Below are 19,506 nucleotides of genomic sequence, written 5' to 3'. Positions count from 1 at the left end.
CTCTCAAAGGATAATGACTAGAAGAAATAATTAATAGATGATGTCATAATAGTTACCCTTTTATTAAGTAGCAAGTGCATAGTGCTTCTCATTTGTTATATTTCCCATCTCGGTGGATCCATTCAACTGATTGGGTTTTTTATAGTTCCAACCAGTGTACCACAACTGGTTAAAGGCCGTGGTATGCGCTTTTCTGTTTTTGGGAAACTGCATATAATAGATCCCTTGCTGCATTAGTAAACAATGCAGTGGCTTTCCTCTGATGACCTGTCAGAATTACGAAATGTTTGACATCTAATAGTCGATTGTTAATTAATCAGTGTGGTCTAGTGGTGTCGTTAAACAAACAGAACTTTAACTTTTATTATAATTCAACAACCTCAATGTGAACATTAAGTCTTTTTGTACACATTTACCTTTACAAAGGTGAAAGGAAAAAAATATCTATGTTTCTGTAAAATCAATCTCTAGGCATTTCTCATTTTCATTTTCAGGAAGGGATAATAACCGAGATTTTGTCGCCTGAAGAAAGCGTCATTTCCCTTGGTCCAAGAGCATGCACAAAGGGAATACAAGTGTTTGAGGAGCACACTAAAGAATCTCCAGTAGATATTGTTGGTCATCCTGTATCTCACAATTCTGCACAACAACAAACAACTGGAGAAGCAGTGTATGTTGACGACATGAAAAAGCTACAAGGTTTGCTATTACTGGTCTTCGTTACTGTTGATGATTTTCATTTTGTGAATATGGTTGATTTACAGTGAAATCAATTGTCTTAAAGAGGTCATGTTTATGTTCTTCGAAATGATCTAATACCATGCCATCTAACCTGTGTTCAGCAAACCGATCTTAAGAAATCATTAGGGATTTCCTAAAAAAAAATGATTTACTGTACCACCTTCATTAAATACATTATTAACATTATATTAAAAGGATATGTAATACATGTATACTGTATTACATTATTCAAGACCGTCAGTCTGCATAATGCAGAGTCAAAAGGCTCTTGGCAAAAGGTGGTTGATTCAATGAATCTCTATCTAGTGCCTCGTCTATAGGAGGACAGCCACTCCCAAGGAGATCCTATACTGAACAATTTTGTAGAACACTGCTCTTTCATGTGCATTTTCTGCTAAAAACAGAAGTATTGAAAATGAAAAAAAAAGAGAGAGAGAAAATGTGGACATAACTATTTCTGGTTGTTAAACCGTGATATTATTAACAAAGAACAGAATATGATTAATAGAATTGTTTAACTGATTCAAACTTTTGCATGAAACATATACCCCAAGACTGATAAAATCTGGTCACAAGAAGACAGTCCACAAAATATATGTAGCAATATGCGTACAGGCTCCCAATTTTGAAGGGGGGGGGGGGGGGGGGGGGGTGGAAGGTGGCAGGCTCTATTTGCATGAATTAAACGAAAATGCCCAAATCTTCATTCTAACATTTATTCACATTAGCATTAGTGCCAAACTGATAAATGGGGATGCCAACGAAACACTACATATTTTTACACGGACTACAACTAGTATTATTGGCAGAATGATGGAAAAACAGGGTGAACAGTTTTCGGTCCAGCACATTTTGTCCGAATATCTCTATCGTTTTTGCCCGAATTTGAAGAATTGCTCCAGCGCTAGGGGGCAGTATCCCGTCCACCCCATCTCCATCCCATACGCTTATGTATGTAGCATGCAAATTCATCCATTTGTACGTTCAAGCTATACTGATCTCCACTGAAAACTCACCACCCACTTTTCAGTTGTTATTGCTGTCGCATGTGTGGGGTGACTATAAAATACACTCTTTTCGGGTTATATACTGCCTATCAGAATACATCGAGTTGAATATTAAATCAGTTAAACGTAGGCTTATTAATCTGATCAGTTTGTTTTCAGTGATATTCAGGATATATTGTATTATTATATCCACTTTTCTATAGTAGTCACCGTATTTGTTAAAGCATGTGTCATTTTGGCGTCTTGAATTCCAAGCCGTGTCAATGACCATCCTCTAAACTCATTGTTTACAAATGTTGTTATGAGTGATTTTCTATGATTTTCAATACACCGTTTTGTATTTGTAAACTCTATAGATATTTTCGAAACGAGTCAATACCGAATAACATGTTTCAACATTTGTGCATTACTTTTCCACCAAAATGTGGCATACAGTCAGAGTACACGGGCAGTGTTGACATTAAGGAGGAAAGCCTGTCCTCTAATCTGATCTGAACTCTTTTTAACATGCCCCTATAACACTATGTTTTCGAGCACGCCCATCATGGGCTTTATCTCTGACTTCAACAGTGTCTAAGTCCGGGACAAGGGGGGGTGGATAAGTTTGAGGTGAGCGGAATTTCAAATTAATTTAGAAGATCAGAGACTTAAAGCCAACACGGAGAATAAACATTCTGCTGATGTCTGGGAAATAAACTGAGCCCTAAAATAAATTTTGAGTGCTCGGAAAAGATTCTGGTGATTTGGGCAATTTAGACGGGCAGTCAAAATAAAGTGCGTCGGACTGTTTAGAAAAAACCAAACGTAAGTTTCGAAAATGGAGCTGACACATTTTAAAGTCTGACTAAGCCCTTACCTAGAAGCGAAGGGTTTTGGAAAGGCACCTATGGAGAGGTGATGAATTGTCTGCTGTTGAACTGCGGTATAAGATTTGTCCACCTGTGATTTAGCAGGGTTTTAGCTAAATCGACATAATGAACGCCTTCAAACTCCTATGAACAGTGGTGTTGTCCATTTTCTCGAAGAGGGTCCCTTGTCGGTAGAAACCACCGCGGCGTAATGTCACCACAAGACTGATTCCTCCCTTGTCCAGGTCCGTGTCATGAATTGCCATCTCACTGCTGTCTGGGACTTTGAGCATTTTTACATGCCCCTATACCACTAAGTTTCAGACATGCTTTTTGGGAAGCGTTTAAAAGTTCCCTCCTGCAGTCCGCCCGGCAGTGAGTCCACGTTGGTGGTGTCGCCGAATAAGTAGTTGGTGTATTACGGCTTGCTCTTGCTAGTCTGGAGGCTCCAAGAGGCTAAGTCTCTGCCGCAGCTAGACGAATAAAGCTTTCCCTTAGCTGGCTGGTCACTTGGGGGGCAGTGACAGCCTTTCGCATCACAAATCGACGCGAGGCATCTTCAGTTGAGGCGATGACATAAGCCGGAGTCGTCTGAGTAGTAGCTGGAGCAAGGGTGGTGGGCAATTCCAGCATTGCAATGTTGAGGTCTATCACTGGCATCTTGGTCCTAACAGCTTTGGCTGGTTCGATCCCCTTCCCTGGCTTTGTTCGGGCTGGGGGCGACGATGCAGGAGCCATCACTGGCAGATGAGCTGCCAGTTTAGGTCCCTCCCCCCATGCCGCACTTGGCGCACGCTTCCTCTTCCTGATCCTCTTTTTTCCTCTTCACTGCATCCCCATACACCAAAGTCACCGAAGCCCATGACCCAGTGTATGCGACGCGAAACTCTAATAGCGCACTAAATGTACTAATCAGTATCCCCAGTGGGGGGTAGATGACTAGACGTGTAGCTTCATTGCTGTACGATCTGGGAGTGGCTGTTTTCCTCAAAACCAAGCAAATGTCAAATATATATACCGGTAGCCGATGCGGCACGACAACCTCATTCTTTCTGCACCCCCTGCATCCTAACAGAATGTAGCTTGTTCGTAAACCGACCGTTCCAGTCATCTTGCCAAGTGAAACATATATATTGGTTAATATGATATTTAAAATCACTGTAGGGGACACCAACACTGGCATAGGGCAAATTCATATCAGACGTGGCTGCAGAATATGTCCTTTCATTGCCATTAATGCCAAAAACAAGAACACATTATAATTTCAGCATAGCTCTTGCATTCTTTGCGATTATTTTTCATGCTGCCCTACATCATCATGTCTCTGAATGAAATACGTAACCTTTCTACCTTTCTTCTTGTAGATGAATTGAATATTGCGTTTGTATTGAGCACCAAAGCTCGGGCCAAGATTCTTAGTGTTGATATAAGTGATGCCTTACAAATGCCAGGAGTGAAGGATTATCTCTGCGCTAAAGATGTCCCTGGGGAAAACTATTTTGTATTTGCGGAATCGGAGAAAGAAGAAATATTTGCAACTAACGAGGTATCATGTTTATTATTTTGACATTCATAACTTGGTCAGCACATTAACTGACTAACATTCCAAATCCGAAAATCAATTTAATAACATATATATATATATTAAATCATCATGTAATGACTGCGTGTTGATATTTATATTGTTGTCAATTAAAAAGGTTATTGTAAATATATACTACTCAAAAGAATATAAGGGTCAAAAATTTATAACCATGAAGGTTGGCTGGAGGGACATGGTTATCCCGAACTCTCCTGCCTAATTCGTCCCAGGCGTTCTCTATTGGGGCCAAGTCAGGCGAATATGCTGGCCAATCCATCCTGGCGATACCTTGTTGTCTGAGAAAGTCCGTTACCACCCTGGCGTGGTGGGGTCTGGCATTGTCATCCTGCAGAACTGCCCCGCCGCCAATCTGCTGAAGGCCTGGGAGAACCAACGGCCGGATAATCTCATTCAGATAGCGGATTCCATTCAGATTGCCATCCACCACATAGAGGGGGGTCCTGTGGTGGATAGAGATGCCGCCCCACACCATGACGCTGCCACCACCGAACCGGTGACGTTGTCTAATGTAACGTCAGTGAAGCGCTCACCAGGACGTCTGTAGACACGAACCCGACCGTCGTTGAACTGGAAACTAAACCTGGGCTCATCAGTGAACATCACTCGACCCCACTGAACACGTTGCCACCGCAGATGAAGCGTGCACCAGTGACGTCTAGCCGTTCTGTGACGTGGTAGGAGTGGTGGTCGAACAGCCTGGCGACGGCAGCGTAGATTATTGGCTCTCAGACGATTGCGTATGGTTTGATCAGACACTCGAGTTCCAGTCGCAGTCCGCAGATTGTCACGTAATCGACGTGCAGTGGTTGTGCGTTGACGTAGAGCCATATTGGTGATGTAGCGGTCCTCTCTATTTGTAGTGCTTCGGGGTCTTCCCGAACGTGGACGATTTCGAACAGAATTCGTTGCTTGGTACCATTGCCACAGTAGGCCAATGACACTCTGACTGACACCAAGTCTCAGAGCAACATTTCTTTGCGTATTGCCATCCTGAAGCCAAGCAATAGCCCTTCCTCGATCTTCGATAGTCAGTTGACGTCGTACCATTGTCGAATTTGGAGTGTGCACCGTACACGAATGCAAGCTCCAATTATACGGAAATTCAGCATTGGGAACATGGAATACACATGCAAAGCGTGCAAATGAAGCGCTTTGTGAAAAAGCAAGTTATGGGCACTTAGCAGACCTTTCGCTTTCGCCCTAATTTACGTGCAAATGTAAGCATGTTTTCGCCATTAGAACTAGTCGACAGTGTCAATGACAGTGGATTTTAATTCATTTATGGGTTGCTTAGACCCACTTTCGTCAAAATGGAACAATACCATGCGTGACATTATGGTCTAGCTAATATAATTGACATTCAGAAAATAATGTCGAAAATATCGTCTGACCCTTAAATTCTTTTGAGTAGTATATATAAACATATTCATTCCGTATTATTTTAAAATCTAAATTGGGTTTATAATTTGTATTTAGGTTCATTGCCAAGGACAAATTATTGGTGGTATCGTAGCTGACACAAAAGAGCATGCACAGAAGGCAACAAAAAAGGTCAAAGTTGAATATGAAGAAATGAAGCCCATCATAACTATTGAGGTAACTAAACTGACTAATTCTGAGTGTCAACTTTGTAGTGGGTTGTTAGAAATTATTCAAACAAACAACTAACCATTATGATTTTTACAATTTCGGGATAAGTAAAAAGGCATTGTCTGACATTTATTCGTAATGAAATACATTGTATATGTATTTGAAACTGGCATTTTAATATTGGACACAATATTCGTCTCTTTTCATCAACACAAGTATAATTACTGTCTTCAGTGGAATTTGTTGAGTAATTTTTCAATTACGCAGCAAATCCATAGCACTCATAGACACCCTCCGCCTGTTATTGACCCCGGTCGGGCTGCTGGTGCTTCCTTGCACCTGCCAGTGCAGGCGGTCCCCCTCTCCACCACACCCCACCCTTTCCTGTCCTGAGCACGGGAGCCGGCCGAGGCCGGCACCTGTGCCCAAGACAGCCGTACGCTGCAACAGTTTGTTCTTAATGTGCACGTTAAACACTCTGACCTGACCTGCAGCAAGTCCCCTCCCCTTCTGGCAATAATAGAGTAAAATCCATTGTTGGTCCACGATGTGATGATCCTATTCCTATAAGGTGATCTTTTATGACAACTGAATAAGAAATGAAGTTGGTAGATGTAATTTCTATTTTTAGTAACAGTGAAGTTGACCTTGGACGCGGAGAGCCAAAACGTGAATTCGTTCAATATCCATGATCCTATTCTTATTTGTTGATTTCATGACAATCATATGACGAATAAAGTCGGTAGAGCGGTGACGATGTAATTTTAATTTGATAGGGGTGGAAGAGGTTGGAATATTTGTGTCACTGGCGTAGCCAGAATATTATTATGGCGATACCACCCAAGCTGTCCATCCATCTGTTAGGGCCCACTTTTACGAGCGTTTGAATTTCCTCCAGGCCCTGCCCACTGACTCGTACACTTACGATGTACAGTATGTACAAAAGAACAAAATTCATTTTGTAACTTGCATTCATTGCTATAATTGGGGGTGGGACGTAGCCCAGTAGTAAAGCGTTCGCCTGATGCGCGGTCGGTCTAGGATAGATCCCCGTCGGTGGACCCATTGAGCTATTTCTTATTTCAACCAGTGCTCCACAACTGGTGTAACAAAGGCCGTGGTATGTTGTATCATGTCTATGGGATGGTACATATAAAAGATCCCTTGCTGCTAATCAGAAAGAGTAGCACATGAAGTGGCAACAGCGGGTTTCCTCTGTCAATATCTGTGTGGTCCTTAACCATATATCTGGTGCCATACAACCGTAAAATAAAAAAATGTGTTGTGTGTGTCGTTAAATAAAACATTTTCCTTCCTTCATTGCTATAAACAACTTACATTTTATTGCAACAGGAGGCCATTGCAAGCAACTCTTTTGATGGTCAAACAGTTTGTATGGGACAAGGTGACACAGAGGCAGGTTTCGCCAAGTCCGACCACGTGATCGAGGGGGAAGTACGAGTAGGTGCCCAGGAACATTTTTACCTGGAGACGTTTACACACAGAGTGATTCCAAAGAATGAAGATGGCTGCATCGAGATTTATTCAAGCACACAGACAATAAACAATATACAGGTGTGTATACATATAAAATGCATTCACTTTTAGATATAATTTCATGATGTCATCTAGGTATTGATGCCCTTAACTGTTAAAATAGTAGAGTTATTGTGCTTCTAATTGTTATAAACATAATAGGGTGGACAAAGGCATTTTCTTTCTATTAAATAGAGAATTCCTTTTGATTACGAGAAAGCTATTTGTACAACGCAGGTGTCTAAACGTCTGTACTTGTAAAGCCAGATTACCAAATTTGTATGATATATATAATTATATATATACATATACATACATACATGTATATGCATTTGAGGTGAACCGAAGAGGGATATATATTTTTGTTTATTGAAAGATTAATGGTATGTAAACAAAATAATGGCGTTTGGTGACTGTGAACGCCATCTGATGAAGTATTCAGTTGGTAGAGCCAATATCAATAAATAACAGTCACAATGTCAACACAAAGATTTGTGAAGAGAAATCATTTCACTCAGAGCACACCCTTTAATCGATGTCCTAGCCTAGTGTCTAGAATTTTTGAACTGATATGTCATTGCCTACATTTATGTTCTTTCTATACATAACGGTTTGTATATTTCAGCTTCAAATGGCAAGAGTTTTGGGTGTTAAGGCTAACCGTGTTGTTGTAAAAGTGAAAAGGATTGGTGAGTTTTGTTGTACAATGCTGAGTGAAATATTTTAGTCCAGATATCGATATGTTTCATTGGTATTGAAGCAGCTGTAAAACCAATATTTAAATTATTTGTTTACTAAATGATACTGGTATTGATATACTGTTTGTAATTTGCAGTCTTGAAACATGGTAGCCTTCTCATACATCACCATAATCAGACAGCAAAAGCGAGAGTGGACACAATGTCGATTAATTTTTAGCTGAATACATTCAAGCAAGTTTTCAAATATTAAACTGAAGTTCAACCGAAACTGATGTCACAAATATAATTTTAAAAAATACTAGTATTCATTTCAATAAGACGATAAAAAATAAACTGACGTTTCTGTCAACTGGACTAGAATGAAGATGAATGTTTTTGCAGGAGGAGGGTTTGGTGGAAAGGCGACGAGACCAATCTCAACCGCCTTGCCAGCAGCAGTAGCAGCTGTTAAGTAAGTCAATTTCTTATACAGGTGGTCTATTTATCCGTATATCTGAATACATTGGCATTTTTGTAATGGTCTCAGTGTGCATCATGCTCCAGGCTTCATAATAATATACATGCAGTTGATCACGATCGTATCGATCTTGCTTTTGTTGGACTATAGGTTTCATTTCCGTTCTTCTGCCTGTCTGTCCATCCGCCAGTCCGTCTGTCCGTCTGTCCCATACATAGTTTTTGGGATGGGTTTTTTTCACAATGACTTGAGATATTGAACTGAAACTTTGTGTATAGCTATAGCATGTACTCTTACAGATCTCGTTTGACTTTTATGGCAATGTACCCATTTTTGACAGGTATGGCCCTTGAACTAAGGAGATACGAAAAATTGTTTGCCAGAATTTTCGTTTGCAATGCCTCAAGATATTGAGCTGACATTTTGTGTATTGCTATTAAAACATGTACTGTTACAGATCAGATTTGACTTTTGTGGCGATTTACCCATATTTGATTGATTTATGGCCCTTGAACTTAGTAGAAACGAACATTTATTGGTCACCGTAGGGGAATACTCTTAGAATGTTTATTTTGTTCGTGTTGATGTTATTGGCTGAAATGTGTTAACTACCCTTTCTTTCTTTTTTTTCTGAGTTGATTTGAGCTATTATTTAAAAAAAAGTCTCAATGTGTCGCATTAAAATAACAAATAAAATGGATTGTGTCTCTCAGTTAACGCCGTTATGGTGGACACAAATAATCCACACAATATTGACCACATTAATATGATTTATTATGATTTACATATGCAGTCAATGATTGAAGTTATTTAAAATATTAAACAAACTATTAACAAAAACCTAAGCTAGCGGACGCCATGAGTAGAATGTAACTGTCACGTGACTTATGTCTTTAATAAATTGTGAGGACTTGTAAGATGGCCAAGAAAAAACTTTGGTGGTGTGGTGGTTAAGCTATCGGATGCAATCCTGGTAAGTATTGAGTTCGCATCCAGTTATCAACTTTCATTCAGTGTGAGCTTTAACGGCTCAATGGTGAAGTGTAAGGCCACTACACTGATTTCTCTCTCACTAACAACTAACCTATTTCACAACATTTGAATGACAAAATCGTATTCCAATATCAAAATCGTATCTTCACAAGGCAGAATCGAAAGGACGTGAGGCAAAGTCGTGATTGCTCATCCTTAGGACAGCCACTCCCTGGGAGATACGTAACAGGATGTGTCGTCTTCAGGCACTGCACGTAGGAGGACTGCCACTCCCAAGACTAGCTTAGAAAGCCCATACTTGCACAGGATAAAGCTCAATGGAATATTTACACATGTAATGTCATGCACTAATGAATCACTGTAAAAAAACAAACAAAAAACAGCGTAAGTTTACGTTTACGACTTGCAGTTGTATTTATCGTGCGTGTACGTGTGTTTGGCATCTATTTCATTCAGAAAATGTTCACATAGTTGTACGGTTACAAGTAATACGGATCGTGGTTTTGTTGTAGCTTTACGTTACATACAAAATTGGGCTTGCGATGTCATGTGAAATAAGTTCCTGTACAGTCCATGTAGTTGACGTGTGTACCCTAGGCTGCACGGAAATCCAGTTGAGATAGCTTCAGATTAAAGTCGGATTAGGTTGTTTGTTAAGGAGGAAATCTGTGTAACTTATTGGATTATAAACGGGCTGACGATAACCTGATTACCTGTGCATCTGTGTTAGATGGCAGCATTGTTGAACGGATGGTAGATGCTGGACTCATTTTCCATTTGTCAAATGCTCAATTTGAAAGGTGGAGTTTCACAGACGCAAAACTATTCACCTTTGTAACGTTTTATTTTGAAATGTCAAATTCTACGTTTGACTATATTCCCATAAATATTAAACCAGATAATTAAATTTACTAGTAGGCTTAAAACAACAACAAAAATAAATAGATAAAAGCAAAACAAAAGAAAACAAAACCACTTTTTATTGGAGGATGACTGACAGAATTGGACGCGTTCAGTGGGGCGAACATTCTATGACGTTATTACAAGGTACCTAACATTTATGTAATAATTAAAACATATATACCTAACATTTATTGTTATTAAATATGGAAAGCCCAGAGTGATGAATGATATTCGAGTGAGGTGAGGGTACAAGCTCTATTTCATTTTGAATGGTCACATATGTAGTTTCCTAGCTACTGGAAAACAAATCGACATACTTCAGAACAACTGTAAGCTGTTTCCTTTAACGTTTCGTATAATGAGCAAGAACAAGTATGTGACAGACCCTAGTTTTTAAACACTATTGCGTATCTTTCACTACTAGAGCTGTTTTTTTTTATAACAAATAACGCATTACGTAGATTTTGTTGTTTACATGATCAATTTCCGAACAGCTGAGTGTGTCTAGTAATCCTGGTGTTTCTAATACCACAAAATAATTTTTTTCATATATTTAAAAGCGCACGTGCGTCTGGGAAAAGTCCATTATGGAGACGATCTCTGGTCTATTTTTAAGGATATGTTACCGTTTCTATGACATAGACTCTTGTTTAACTTTATTGTAACTTCATCCAAGTAGATTAATAATAATAATAATAATAATAAAATTCTTTATTTTCAGAGGGTAAACACATTCAGTACAAGGTGACTGGTCTCCCATGAGGCCCTCTCTAATCTATACATGATATTATACATACATACATTCAAAGAAACAACATCAACATACATGTAATATGTATAGCATGAGGAACAATAGCACATATTATGAATATATAAATAATATTTAAATCAGTTTGTTAAAAAATTTGAGTCAGTGATAACTCAATACATCATAATTATTTTAACAAACACAAAATCAACAACAAAGGTATATCTTAAAATTGATTATTATTTGAATAGTGCTTAAAATAACTGGATTTGAATGAGGCGAGGGATTGAGAATATTTTATCTTTGAAGGTAGTGTGTTCCACAGTTTAGCTCCCCTGCATGAAAAACTATGGCGATAAAATTCTGTTCTTGGTTTTAATTCATAAAGGTGATTATGTTGAGTTGACCTCAGATTTAAGGAGTGAATTTCTGAAGTTGTTTGAAACATTGTTTCTAGATATGATGGAGATAGTTTGTTGAGGACTTTGTAGACAAACTGGCAGGTTCTAAAGTCAATTCTCTCTTTGATTTTAAGCCATTTGAGAGAGCTAATTATTTCTGCAGTGGACATTTCTTTGCTTTTTTCAGTAATAAGTCTTGCAGCTTGATTTTGGATTTTTTTGAAGTTTTCCTATAGAATGTTTTGAACAGGTTCCCCAAATTGTGGAGCAATAGTCTAAGTGAGGTAATATGTAAGAGCTGTAGAATATTAATCTGGTCTTTTGGTCAAGATATTTTCTGTTTTGTTGAAAAATGTATAATAAATAAGAAGATTTTTTAATAATGGCATTTATGTGGTTAGCCCATGTCAGTGTTGGGTCAATGTGTACACCAAGAAGTTTTTCAGAAGTGGAACATTGCACTGGTATGTGATCTACATATACAGTCAATGCTGTTGAGGTTTCTGCAATCGAGGTCAGTTTTTTAGAAGAACCAATAAGCATGATTTTAGTTTTATTTAAGTTAAGAGACATCTTATTATGGTTGCACCAAAGACTCACCTCATTCAAATCTAACTGGACATGTTTTTCTAACAGAGATATGTCATCAGCTACAGATGTGGAGCTTACATCATCAGCAAACAGATCCATGACACAATGCTTTGCATAGAGTGGCAGATCATTGATATATAATGCAAACAAAGTGGGGCCAAGTACTGATCCCTGTGGGATGCCATATGAGAGATTAAGAGGATCAATCTTAGATTAGGATCAATTAAGATTAATCAATCTTAGTGTCCATTTTCACAGGTTGAAACTAAGGTTGCGACTTTAATATTCTTTAAACCAAAATATACGTCTTTTGTACCCATAGTACTACACTAGACCGTAGCAATAGAATAATTAATGAAACTTCATGGGAACCTACTTATTATGTATAACAGTAGGTATTTCTATACGTGTAATATCTGGTTTAGCCTTGACATGGCCATCAGGTACCACTAACTGTGAGTGTTCATTCCCCTGGAACTAGCAGTGGCGTCGTGGTAGGTCATCGGTCTACAGGCCGGTAGGTACTGGGTTTGGATCCCAGTCGAGGCATGGGATTTTTAATCCAGATACCGACTCCAAACCCTGAGTGAGTGCTCCGCAAGGCTCAATGGGTAGGTGTAAACCACTTGCACCGACCAGTGATCCATAACTGGTTCAACAAAGGCCATGGTTTGTGCTATCCTGCCTGTGGGAAGCGCAAATAAAAGATCCCTTGCTGCTAATCGGAAGAGTAAGCCATGTAGTGGCGACAGCGGGTTTCCTCTCAAAATCTGTGTGGTCCTTAACCATATGTCTGACACCATATAACCGTAAATAAAATGTGTTGAGTGCGTCGTTAAATAAAACATTTCTTTCTTTCCTCTGGAACTAGATGGTATGGGGACATACGCCTTACGCCTAAAATAAAATTATTTATAATATAAATTATTTATAATATAAACATAATCATTTGTCTGTCACATTGTCATTTTTGGTTTTCAGACTGAACTGCCCAGTACGTACTGATTTGGACAGGGATGAAGATATGATTATTACAGGAACGAGAAACCCTTTCCTTGGAAGATACAAAGTAAGCTATGCTTTATGTTGCGCATTTTATGTTCAAACTGTAGGATAAAGAGTAGATATGAAGGGTCCACAGGGATAACCTATAACGGTCGTGTATGTCAAGGTCACAATGAAGCACTAAATTAAAAACCTATAATTATGGTAGGACATTAAAAGTCATCGATAAATTATGTTTTATAGGCATAAATATTCTACGATTGCAGAGTTGTAACATCACAGGGTATTCCTGTGAACCCCATATATATATATATATATATACTGACACACAATGAAAACGCAAAACAGATATTTTTCAATATTTTGAAAAATATATTTATTGGACTTAAAATAACAATTTACGAGAGGAAGCCATTGATTGGTACTTTTGTCTGGGTTTTAATCCTGGTTGTGTTCTCGTTACACATACAGTAGCAGAAACACACAAAATGGTGTTAAATGCGTTCACTACATGTTCAATCATGCTGCATGCAATGCACGTGAAATGCCAGTATGTGGACACATAAAAGTCACGTAACGGTGTCATATTCCTCGTCACATTAAGAATGCCACGACTCGGAGAAGAACAAGGGGAGCGAGCGTTGGGCATGGTTCAAGGGGGGACTTCGCAAAGCCAAGTTGCTAGGACCTTCAGAGTCCATCCATCAACTATTGGACGACTTGTTGAACGTCATCAACAGACCGGGAATGGCCGTGATCGACCTCGACCTGGTCAACGTCCCCTTACGACCACGCCAAGATCGGCAGATTTTACGACACCACCTCCGTGACCGGTTCAGAACTGTGACGATGACAGCAAGCAACACGATAGGACGTCATGGAAGGCATATCCATCCGATGACGGTCATCCGTCGACTCAGAACGGCTGGACTCAGATGCAGACGCCCGCACAACGGTAACATCATGACACCGCGACATCGTGCTGCGAGACTACAGTTTGCTCTCCAGAATGGTAATCATCCACCAGCCTTTTACCGGAGCATTGTTTTCTCAGATGAATTCCGTTTCTGTCTCCTTTGCTGATGGAAGAGCACGTGTGTACAGGAGACTCCATGAACGGTACGCTGACGGATGTGTGAGGGAACGTGATAGGTTTGGCGGCGGTTGTCTGATGGTATGGGGGGCAATCAACTGTGATTTCAGGAGTGATCATGGTAAGCCCAGCGTTATGTTGACATTATTCTAAGACCAATTCTCCAGCCACTTTTGCGCCGTCACCGAAGACCAGGAAGTCCCCTGCTGTTTCAACAAGACAATGCCCGTCCACAAACTGCAAGAATTACCCAGGCATTCCTGCAACAAGCTGGTATCACCGTTATGAACTGGCCAGCCGTTTCACTGGATTTGAACCCAATTGAACACATGTGGGATGAGTTAGGATGTCGTGTACGTCACTGCCAGCCACCACCGCGTAACGTCGCTGAGCTTCCACAGGCGTTGCAGGAGGAGTGGAGGAACATTCCTGTGGCTTATTTGAGATCTTTGTGCCAATCCTTTCCCCGTCATCTTCGCGCATGCTCACGGGCCAATGGTGGACACCAGATACTGACCTTGATATCGGGGGGTTGAACTTTTCGATTAGGAATGCAACTCGATTACTGATGATAACTGGCCATGTTTCCATGTGAATGTATCTCATGAATACCAGTCATTAATGTCATATTACATTATCCATCAATTCATTAATAGTTTGTCGTTATTTGCAATGAAAAGTTGTTTTTGCGTTTTCATTGTGTTTCAGTATATATATATATATATATATATATATATATATATATACTAAAACGCAAAAGAAACGCAGGTCCTGAAAATGCGAAAGAATTGCACTTTGTAAAGCAGTATCTTTGGTGGAATTGAACCTCAACTGTGTTAAAGGACATGGCACACACCCACACCGCAGTCCCACCTGCGTGTCAATTTCATTACCTGTGTGACGTCACGAATTCTCAAAACACGTTGTTTGCACGTGCTGGATCATCCGTATCATGAATCCAGTGCAAACACACTCATTGAAATGCTTATAAAGCCTACACACCTGGATTTAATCGCATAAATTCAATTTGAGTAGTGACAGACAACAGAATCACATTTTAAAAATGCCGCGACTGACGCAACTCCAGCGAGGGATGGCCATCGGGATGTTGCAAGCCGGACAGACCCGTACTGCTGTAGCCAGACAATTGGGATGTCATGTTTCGACAATCGCACGCCTTTCTCAACGTCACCAAATCACTGGATCTGTGAACGATCGACCACGCACCGGCCGCCCGAGGGTGACAACCGCAGCCCTAGACCGGTACATCCGGGTGACCCACCTTAGGAATCGGATGCTGCCAGCAGCTAACACCGCTCACCAGGTGCGTGGTCCACGTGGTCCAGTGTCCGCCGATACCGTCCGACGCCGTCTGAGGGCAGCAGGACTCCGTAACCGCCGTCCTTATGTGGGACCAATATTGACCCCTCGGCACCGCCAACAACGTCAACAGTGGGCGCAACAACATCAAAGATGGCGACGTGGCCAGTGGCAACAAGTTCTGTTTACTGATGAGAGCCGTTACAATCTTTCCAACGTTGATGGCCGAATCCGAGTATGGCGACGTCGACATGAACGTTACTCCGACTGCTGCGTTCTGCAGGCCGACCGATGGGGCGGGGGTAGTGTGATGGTGTGGGGTGGGTTCTCATTCAACCACAGAACACAACTTCATGTGTTCAGACAATGCGTTAATGCCGCCGTGTACCAAAATGACGTCATCAACAATCACGTCGTTCCCTTCTTTGCCGCTCACCCACATGTGCGCTTGCTGCAGCAAGACAATGCCAGGCCGCACACTGCCAGGGCAACACAGGCGTTGCTGGCTCAGCACAACATCCCAACGTTGCCGTGGCCAGGACATGGCGCCTATCAACACGTCTGGGATGAAATCGGATGGCGCCTATCGAACACGTCTGGGATGAAATCGGACGTCGCCTTCAGGCTTGTCAACTCAATGAGGAGACGTTGCACTGCCTGTTTGAATGCCCAGGGTGGTCACACGCGATACTGACTTTGACAATGCTACAGGTCGTCTCTTTCACATTTTTAACATGGACCCCCACCCTACTTTATGACATGAAACAATAGCCAAAAAGGAATTCAATCAAAAATTTCCAACACCAATGTGTGCCGAATTGGTGTAGCTCCAAAATAAATGTTGAAATCTTCATTTCGTTTTGTTTTTTTAATATTTTATATCCAATTTAATGAGAACCTGCGTTTCTTTTGCGTTTTAGTATATATATATATATATATATACACACACACACTCTCTCTCTCTCTCTCTCTCTCTCTCTCTCTCTCTCTCTCTCTCTCTCTCTCTCTCTCTCTCTCTCTCTCTCTCTCTTTCTATATATATATAGGTATAGATATATGCATATGCATTATTATCCATATGTATACACATATTAATATATACAGGGATTAACTGGTTACTGTCTAACCTGTATTCATAACATACAGAGATGTTTGTAAAATGGAAATAAGTCAACTTCTTGCATTTTAGATGATGAATTGTATATAAAAACTGTCGGGGTTTGGATTTGTTTTTATGCAAATGTAAAAAAATAAGGACTGAATAAGAATTAAACGTAACATTTGCAAAAAACTTAGTGTCTAAACAATTGAACAGGACTATAGTAGTACATTGTGTTATATCGCACAGCGCTCTTGTGGCAACACATGTGAAATGTATATTTGCTTTCTAAAATGTATAACCATTTTAGGAAATCGTACCGTGTGCGGAGTCGATGCATTTTGTTTGCTGGGGTGTCATTAAACATACATGCATTCATTCATTTGTACCGTTTTGAGGGGATTTTCTCTGCAGTAAGATCACCTGATATTTTTGAAGATATTTGTCGTATGACAACTATTCATTGTGTTAGGATTGGCAGTTTCCACACAAGTTTCCTTTGGTCTACACTGATCTTTGTCCATGCGCCCTGGTCGGTGATATGTTATGGATCGTATGAAAAGCAGGCTTAATAAATGTTGTGTTAGTAAACAGTTTACCAATTAGGTGTCTTGTGCACAAATATTGTTTATTTCATAAACGTGTTATTAAGCAGTCTATGAATGTTTACCCATTGAGCAAAGTTGATGCTAAATTGTATTATAAAAGTGATATGTTATTATATTAGAGATTGTTTATTTCATAATAGGTGGGATTCACGTCTGAGGGCAAGATTCTTTCTCTAGATGTTCACTTGTACCTGAATTCTGGAATAGCTGCCGACGTTTCACAGACCGTAAGTCTTAGAAAATAAACAGAGAATAATATGCTGGTATTTACATATAGTTTGTTACCCAATAGTGTTTTTCACTTTCTTGCGTCTCCTGAATAGTGACGGTGTTTTCAAATATAGTTTGATAAACATGTACAGCAATGACCTCAACCTTGAATGAATTGCTAAAAGGTCTAGTGCTTTAATTCCAATAACATGTTACTATTCTATTAAGAATGAGACCATACTTTATTAATTATGACATTTTGTTTCACTCGTAATCAGTTCTATGGAGTATTATTTTGTAACAGTTAGATTATTTCATCAATACAATCTCCTAGTGCCATGTCTTTTTTAACTTGCAGGTGTTATTGAGGGCTGCTACTCATTGTGATAATGCTTATAGTATACCAAACCTCAAGGTTACCGGACGCCTGTGTAAGACAAACATAGCACCACGAACTGCATTCCGGGGATTCGGTGGACCTCAGTCGTACTTCATTGCAGAGACTTGGATAAGCCACGTTGCAGATGTCTTGGGAAAACCACAGAAAGAGGTAAAAGTAAAATTATATAGCAACTGACCATGGTGGCAGTCCACAAACCATTACACTCTGTTCTAGACAGAACAGCTGACTGACTGATCACAGAGATCATGACAATTGTTTTGACATTAAATGAATTTAAGAATGAAACTATATTGATACTTTAAAACATTCAGTTTGTCTTTATACAAGTTGGGGCGGGATTTAGCTCAGTCGGTTGAGCGCCCGCCTGAGGTGTTTGCGTCGTAGGATCCAACCAGTTAGGTGGAAACATTCTACTGAATATTTTTTTCGTTCCAACCAGTGCACCACAACTGATCAAAGGCTGTGGTATGTGCTTTCCTGTCTGGGGGAAAGTGCATATAAAATATCCGATGCTTGTAATACAAAAATGTAGATGTTTTCTGCTGATGACTAAGAGTCAGAACTACAAAATGTTTGATATCCAATAGCCGATGATTAATAATTCTAGTGGTGTCATTAAACAAAACAAACTATAACTTCAACTGTACAATTTATGGTAGTGGAGTAGCTAGGTTTAATATTACTCTGAGATGTTATTATTAATGGATCTCATTCATATGATACTCCCTAGATCCTGACTCCTTCAACCAACTTCCTTTGTACTTTATGGAATGCAGATATGTTTCAATTTCTCTTTTGACTTATATAATTAATTGTGTTTCCTCAATGTTCAGATAGGTCTAAACATAAAAAAGCATATATAAGACATTGGGATAGCTCAGTGTTCATCATATTGCATTACATTTATTGAAGTACTGTAGCAAGTAAAACCCACACAGTATGTTTCCTGTGTTGTTGTGGTTTTTGCCAAATATGCTAAACTTTGGTTTGTATCCAAACACTTATTTATTTTGATTCTGAAAAGAAATGACAAAAACTGACGGGCCAGTCATTTCTTTGTTTTTTTGTTGTGCAGATTCGGGAACTCAACATGTACAAAGACAGTGGCGTTAAATTCTTTAAGCAACCACTTGATGGATGTAACCTGACACGTATATGGCAAGAGGTACAAGAGAAGTCTAATTATGAATCACGGAGAAAGACGGTGGATGAATTCAACAGGTAATTTAATTGTTCAGTACCATTGGTGGTTATTGTTAAGTTTAGAAATGAGTATGTGAAGGAATACTATGTAAATGACTATTGTAAATAACAATACGGTATGTGTAGTATGGGCGAACAAGTTATAGGATAGGATTAACAGTACACTGTATCCCTGAAATTAACACGTTTATGTAAAAAAAATCCATTGTGATACCCTTTTGTCGAGTTGGACAAGGTCCCCTTTATCCGATAGTGCCCCCAACCGGAAATATTTCCTGGCTCCGCCCGTGTAAAATTATGTATATCATGTGTATGTACATAGGACCGTGGGAGTTTGCCCATTCCCATATCCGCAAGAAAATGTAATCAACACCCATAAGTCCTTTTCATTTTGTTCAGTGGTATTTCTACAAATATTAACTAATCTTGGTGGAATATTTAAACTC

At 39.7% G+C, this 19,506-nt stretch overlaps 1 protein-coding gene across 1 annotated transcript in view; it reads left to right on the top strand.

Annotated features, from left to right (window-relative positions):
• The window catches only part of LOC121371427 (xanthine dehydrogenase/oxidase-like), a 45,646-nt gene extending 26,295 nt beyond the window's left edge, over positions 1-19,351 (top strand). The window contains exons 16-25 of the mRNA XM_041497306.1: positions 495-699; positions 3,961-4,142; positions 5,676-5,795; positions 7,143-7,364; positions 7,951-8,014; positions 8,408-8,477; positions 13,101-13,188; positions 17,385-17,471; positions 17,813-18,004; positions 18,933-19,351. Of these exons, the coding sequence (XP_041353240.1) occupies positions 495-699; positions 3,961-4,142; positions 5,676-5,795; positions 7,143-7,364; positions 7,951-8,014; positions 8,408-8,477; positions 13,101-13,188; positions 17,385-17,471; positions 17,813-18,004; positions 18,933-19,082 (1,380 nt within the window). The 3' untranslated portion in view covers positions 19,083-19,351. The remainder of the gene's footprint in view (positions 1-494; positions 700-3,960; positions 4,143-5,675; positions 5,796-7,142; positions 7,365-7,950; positions 8,015-8,407; positions 8,478-13,100; positions 13,189-17,384; positions 17,472-17,812; positions 18,005-18,932) is intronic.
• The last annotated feature ends 155 nt before the right edge of the window (positions 19,352-19,506 follow it).

Source organism: Gigantopelta aegis, chromosome 4 (genome assembly GCF_016097555.1).
Source record: "Gigantopelta aegis isolate Gae_Host chromosome 4, Gae_host_genome, whole genome shotgun sequence".
Taxonomy (NCBI): Eukaryota; Metazoa; Mollusca; class Gastropoda; order Neomphalida; family Peltospiridae; genus Gigantopelta; species Gigantopelta aegis.
The sequence above is the reverse complement of the archived record's forward strand: the minus strand, read 5'-3'. Positions and strand labels throughout refer to the sequence as shown.